Consider the following 6,028-nt stretch of genomic DNA (forward strand, 5'->3'; position numbering starts at 1 on the left):
TGTTGGGATTATTGCGACCAAGTGGGATAATAGTATGAAGGTGTAATCTATATCGTGAGGGAGTTGTTACGGCATTCCCGTAGAGGGAGAGAATAATAAGAAAAAAGACGCATTTTGGCTTTCGCGTGCCACCATCAAAGAACGGAAGTAGGATGGTAGAAGAGATCGTTATTCCCACCGTCACACATAGAACAAAAGTAAGAACACAGAAGTTGTCTTGTCTTCCTGGATATGTCATTGTTGTGTTTTCCAGAGCAAAACAACCCGACCGCGTCCGGTGTATATGTGGAACGTTCTCGACGTGCAGAAGTGGTTGAAAAGACACTGCAGCGAGTATTATCAGCAGCATTACGAGAAATTTCTGCATGTAAGCGTTTTATCTTTTCCAATCGCCGTCTCTGATCCCGTTTCTCTTTACAATCACAATGATTTGCATACCTTGTTAATTCCATGTTGCTAGTTGTGCAGTAGATTTTTTGGGTAAATCTATCTCTCCCCTCCCCTCTTTGTAAGTTTTTCAGAACTTGTGTACATTTGTGCGTAAAATAGATTCATGTACCGTTTTCTTTAATTCAGTCTTAAAATTTTATTATGTTGCTAGTAGGTAACCATCATTTTTTATAATTTTCCAGAAAAAAACATACCATGACAAAACATTATTAATTCCTATTTATATTGCACCTGTCTTTTTTAGAAGGCCGAACATTATTTGTTGATTTTTTATAAAATAATTCAATTGAAGTTAGTCATAAGAGACTTTTGCACATATGCAGATTACCAATTTTCCACGGGCTCATAGTTTAGTGCCTGTCATTTCAAATTAAACATCTTATAAATAAAGTAGAAAATAGGATATTTAGTTGAATAACTTAATAATCGTAATATCTTAATGATTACATTGAAGCAATAGACGTTTGTATATGTTTTTTTCCAAAAATTATCAATTTTACATTTGCTTACATTAAACATTGAAATTAAATAGAAAAAATACATGAGCAACAACTTTAATTAACAAAATTTATTTCATGTATAAAAATAGACATTCTGTAATAAAAATTGCAAAAATCAAAGAGGATGGCGTTACACTGCGGATTAACCATTTTTTATCAATGAGAATACATTAGTTCCAAGTAAAAATTTTTTGTATCTTTTAAGCACGACGTTACAGGAAAAACTTTGTTGAGAATAAATGAGAATAGCCTGAGGTGGATTGGTATCGATAATGACGAGCAAAGGATAGACATATGGCGAGAAATCGTGAAACTGCATCTGAAAACAGATATGTTAGAGCTTAAGGACATTGAGCGACGTAGTAATATATATAAGGTAACTGTGAGTCACTCAAATTTCTTATGTTATGATAGATAACTTAACATATTTATTAAACGGTATTTAGAAATATAATTTGCATTTCACATATAACTTATAAGAATAAAATAAAATTATATCTGATGTTGCTCTTATTTATTTTCTATCACAGTAATAATATTTGTTTGGTGAACAGAGGATGTGTTGATTTTGTCAAGCAGATTTGTCAAGCAGAGACAAGATGAATAGTAAAGTAGATCAATTCGCCAACATTGTAAATGTTTCCCACAAGAAACTCCAAGTATGCCGTTTGTGTGGAGAAAAGTCTTCGCACTATATTCCAATATTTGAGGACAAGGATAATTATATTTCGGAAAAAATAAGTAGATGTTTACCGATCATTGTAAGTTAAGAATTGTAAACTGGTAAATTTATCATATAATATATAATAATAGTATTGTTTTCTTCATGTTTCCAGATTTTTCCAAATGACAATTTACCTTCCAATGTATGTGGACATTGCCTAAATTACTTGAATACTAGTTATGAGCTGATTCTTACTGCAGTAGAGGCAGATAAACGTCTACGAATGCAATTGGATGAAGAACAGAAAAATGCTATCTTTACAGACAGAAATGTCGTAGCACCTTGCGAGGAACTAAAAATATCTAATGTAACAAATATCAGACCACCATCAATAAAAGAACTCAAGAGACGAGCTATCATCGGCCCTGTCAAATGTGACATGTGCAACTTGGATTTTCAAAATCTAGACACATTTGATGACCACATGGAACAATTTCATTTTTTCAAGTGGAGATGTCATCTCTGCGATAACAGTTTTAACGAATTTAATAAGCTAATAGTGCACAAAGCATCGAAACATAATAGTAATGTCGCAATATGCAATATTCGTCAATACACTATCGATCAGAATAAACAAGACAATACTGAAAAGAGTGTTGAGAATAATCAGAACGACCAGCAGGACATTATACACACAAGTGAGAATATCCATTATAACCAGATTAAAACGGAAGTGATACATGACAACAGTGTTCAGAATGATGAGAGTAATGAACAAGAGATGATAGTTGAGAATATTCAGAATAATCCGAAAATGGAGCAAGAGATTATTAATGAAAACAGTTACGAACAAGTTGTTACCATGAAGAATAACGAAATAGCAGGATCAATTAACTTTGAGATGGATTTCAGAAATGATATTCTTGAAATAAAAAATAATTGCAATCTGACACAGGCCTCGATGAAACGAACTAATCGCAGGTCTGATTTGAACAAAGTCGTAAAAGAGCAAAAAAGAGTTTGGCTACCACTCAAAACAACTCAGCATAAAAGAGTTTGGCTATCACTCAAAACACCTCAGCAAAAGAAAGATCAATTGTTTTGTGATTCTTGCAAGATCCGCTTTGGAGACGAGCGACATTTCGAGGCCCATAATAAGATACATGAGGAGAGAGTTATGGCTTGTACAATATGCTCTACAGAATGTTCGTCTGTATACAATCTATTTCTTCATAAACGTGAAAAGCACAATATGTACAAAAAGACGCAGTTAAAGTATACGTGTGATAAATGCGGACAATTCTTTACACACGGCTGGCATTGGCAGAATCACAATGAAAATAAGTGTTCCAAAATGGTCGACAAATGTTGCAAATATTGCAACACAGTTTTCTCGACACGTCTCAAACTGATACGCCATTTAAGGGTAACTATTAACAATTTTAAGTGAACAAGTAAAAGAAGACCGATATGAATCCAATTAAACACCAATGACTGCAATATACTATTTCTGATCAAAAATTAATCTGCAGTCTAATAATTCTATGTAAATTTGGTATACTTTTACAAACTCGGTAAACTGCGCGCCAAATTGTTATAATTATACTTCAAGTCCTATACTTGGAACAGTGAATTCATATACCTTAGATCGATAAACGATTTTAGTTTTTCATGCAAATACAAATTTTATTTAAAGAATTTATTGCGAAAAATATTTGTCTATTAAAAATTATATAATAGAAAAAATGTGTTATATCATGTCCTTACGTATAACTTTCAGAAACACAAATGGGAGATGTTTAGTGATCCGACTGTGACTGTATATAAATGCGTTGCTTGTCCTAAAATATTTGTCGACAAGGAATTTTATGAAAAACATAGAAACGTATGTGTATATCGTGCATCTAGAGATGCATTAACAGTTGGAATACATTTATAGATTGCTTGCAGGTGCACGATCCAGAATGTTGGGATAAATTCCGATGTGATGTTTGCAACCGACCGTTCAGGGATAAGTTTCGATTAAGGGAACACCAGCTGTCCATTCATCAGAACATTAAGCCTCATCAGTGTAATATCTGTGGACGTTCTTTTGTACGTTTGCATAATATGGTGAGTCTGTTGAAGACTTGTAACAAAAAGCAGTATCTAGTCAGATATCTAGTGCCTCAAATAGAAAGCGTATTTCTAACGTAATTGTAATGTATAACTTTCAGAAGGTACACTGTAAAATTCACTTCGAGAATAAATGCGATCACTGTAACGCAGTTTTTAAAAAACGCTTGGATCTAATAAAACATGTACGAGAGATACACGGTTTGAAGTTGTCCGACAAACGCCGCGCGAAAAGAGATTACATCTGCAAATTCTGCGGCAAGAAGCTCAGTACCCATCAATCGTTGATGAATCACGAGAGAATTCATACTGGAGAAATGCCGTATAGCTGTCCGATATGTCATCGGCCCTTCCGGTAAAAACATTTGCTTATTTATTTGTTCACTTTGCTACTTTCTTACAAGACTGATATGTTCTTTCGTTTTTATATTTTATTTTAATTCTAATTCTATTAAAACTCCTTTAGAAGTTACATCTCCAGATGGACTCATATACAGCGTCATCAGAAAGGAACCTTTGTATGTGAACATTGTGGAAAGTGCTTCAGGTAAAATTAGAATTATTATCAAGTAAATAAATATATACGTATAAAATATACATGCGTAAGATTATCACATGATATTTTTCTTTATGTTAACAGTTACAAACAAAATTTAATTGTTCACATTGCGACGCACTTGCCTGTGGAGGCTCGTAAATATCAGTGTAATATATGTGAAAAGAAGTTTCTGAGGAGTTCTCACCTGGCTATTCACAAACGTATCCACAGCGGAATACGGCCTTTTAAATGCGACGTGTGCTCGTTAAGTTTCACGCAAAAGGGTGATATGAAACGGCACCGAGCGCGGCGACACCTCTCGGAAAAGACAAACCTGTAAAAGATACATGAACTAAAAGAGCATGAAAATTACAAAATTTCTCTACTGGTATACAGTAGGTAAATATTTATTCTTACTTAGCACCCGCCAATCGATTGCTCAATCCCGTCGCTCATTGTTCGTTAAAAAATCATGGAGAAAAGAAGTTTTATAAATGCTATGTAGTTCTCTACCACTGGAAAGTTTGAATGATCCACGCGGAATCGTACGATGATGGAAATAAGTTTGCTTTGTATACAGAGAATGATTGTACGCATACATTTTTCCGTCCACATATAAGTCACCCCTCTCCCTCACCAGATATAGGTGGAGACAGTATGTTCCGTCCCCCCTTCGGGATGGCTCCACTTCGTTAAGATATGACCCTACCCAAACCATGTCTGAGGTGTCAAGTAGATCTCGCTGGAAAGTCGCAAATAGCATTTATGAAACTTCTTTTCTTCATAACTTTTTAATAAACAATGAGCGACGTGATTGGGCAATGACCTTGACCTCCTTAGTGATCAAGGCCAAACGGAAGTCGATTGGTGGGTGCCAAGGGTAAATATTTACCGTTTTCAGTCTGCACATATAAAACATTTTTGACTTATGACCTTTTCAAGTTATGAAAGTCTTATTAACTTAAAAAAGATATGATAAATGTAGTAATTTTAGAAAATTACTGTATACAATGTCACGAATTTTTATTTGGATCTTGTTATGTTAACTTCGATATATGTCTACGTCTATTTCTTTGTAAAATTATATTCTTTTAAATATAAATTCATACAAATTTACTTATTTATATGTTAACACTTTGAGTGCCACGTCATCCACACCTAATAATGCAAAATTTTCCGCAAAGACCATATCCATTCGTGAGTGAATTGTGATTTATTTATTAACCCTTTGCACTCCTATGTCGAGTGTGACTTGACATCAGTTTTTATCTCAGGAGCTCCTTTGTCGAGTGTCTCACTCGACATTTTTTCAAGTCTTACCAATAGATGAAATATAATTCGGAGTGCAAAGGGTTAAACTTATCTGCTTAAAAATATTTTTGCTAAATATTTGCGACATTAAAGAAATTATGTAAATGTTACTAAAAAATTATAAAAATATTAAAATTATATTTTAGATTTATTAAGGTCAATTAAATAAGCTTGGCACTAAAAGTATTAACAAAACAAGATATACTTTATTAGCACGGATTTTAGTCAGTTTCAAATTTTTAGTTACTGTCCGTTTTTCATATATAAATTTTTGAAGGAATAAAAGCAAAACATTCTATATTCATAATATTGTATTAATACAGTAAAATTATTTATGCAATAACTTTGGTATATGAGACAAATAGAAAGTAAATTCATAAATCATAAAAATTGATACAAATAAAAATATTACGAAAAATTTACTAGTGGCTAATAAAGTACGTCTGATGT

The 6,028-nt window shown here is 33.3% G+C and overlaps 1 protein-coding gene across 3 annotated transcripts; it reads left to right on the forward strand.

Annotated features, from left to right (window-relative positions):
* The first annotated feature begins 1,242 nt into the window (after nt 1-1,242).
* On the forward strand, nt 1,243-4,697 carry LOC105558739 (zinc finger protein 624-like). Of its 3 annotated transcripts, none has more exons than XM_012006606.1 (8): nt 1,243-1,326; nt 1,505-1,711; nt 1,787-3,040; nt 3,395-3,499; nt 3,565-3,726; nt 3,831-4,084; nt 4,196-4,276; nt 4,370-4,697. In XM_012006606.1, exons 2-8 carry the CDS (start codon nt 1,550-1,552, stop codon nt 4,605-4,607), a joined length of 2,256 nt encoding a protein of 751 aa, XP_011861996.1. In that variant the 5' UTR covers nt 1,243-1,326; nt 1,505-1,549; the 3' UTR covers nt 4,608-4,697. The 3 variants fall into 3 exon arrangements, with proteins under 3 accessions (XP_011861996.1, XP_011861999.1, XP_011861997.1); XM_012006609.1 differs by having other exon boundaries at nt 1,530-1,711; XM_012006607.1 differs by having other exon boundaries at nt 1,247-1,326; nt 1,481-1,711.
* Nucleotides 4,698-6,028: the final 1,331 nt, after the last annotated feature.

The sequence above is a fragment of the Vollenhovia emeryi genome, unplaced genomic scaffold (genome assembly GCF_000949405.1).
Source record: "Vollenhovia emeryi isolate VEMERY1.0 unplaced genomic scaffold, V.emery_V1.0 DF939316.1, whole genome shotgun sequence".
Classification (NCBI taxonomy): domain Eukaryota; kingdom Metazoa; phylum Arthropoda; class Insecta; order Hymenoptera; family Formicidae; genus Vollenhovia; species Vollenhovia emeryi.

Excerpts from the sequence above, each read along its gene's own strand:
- LOC105558739 (XM_012006606.1), top strand. The coding sequence starts at position 1,550 with ATGAATAGTAAAGTAGATCAATTCGCCAACATTGTAAATGTTTCCCAC. Across the intron at positions 3,727-3,830 it reads TTGTACGTTTGCATAATATG|AAGGTACACTGTAAAATTCA; the intron begins GTGAGTCTGTTG and ends TATAACTTTCAG. Across the intron at positions 4,277-4,369 it reads CATTGTGGAAAGTGCTTCAG|TTACAAACAAAATTTAATTG; the intron begins GTAAAATTAGAA and ends TTATGTTAACAG.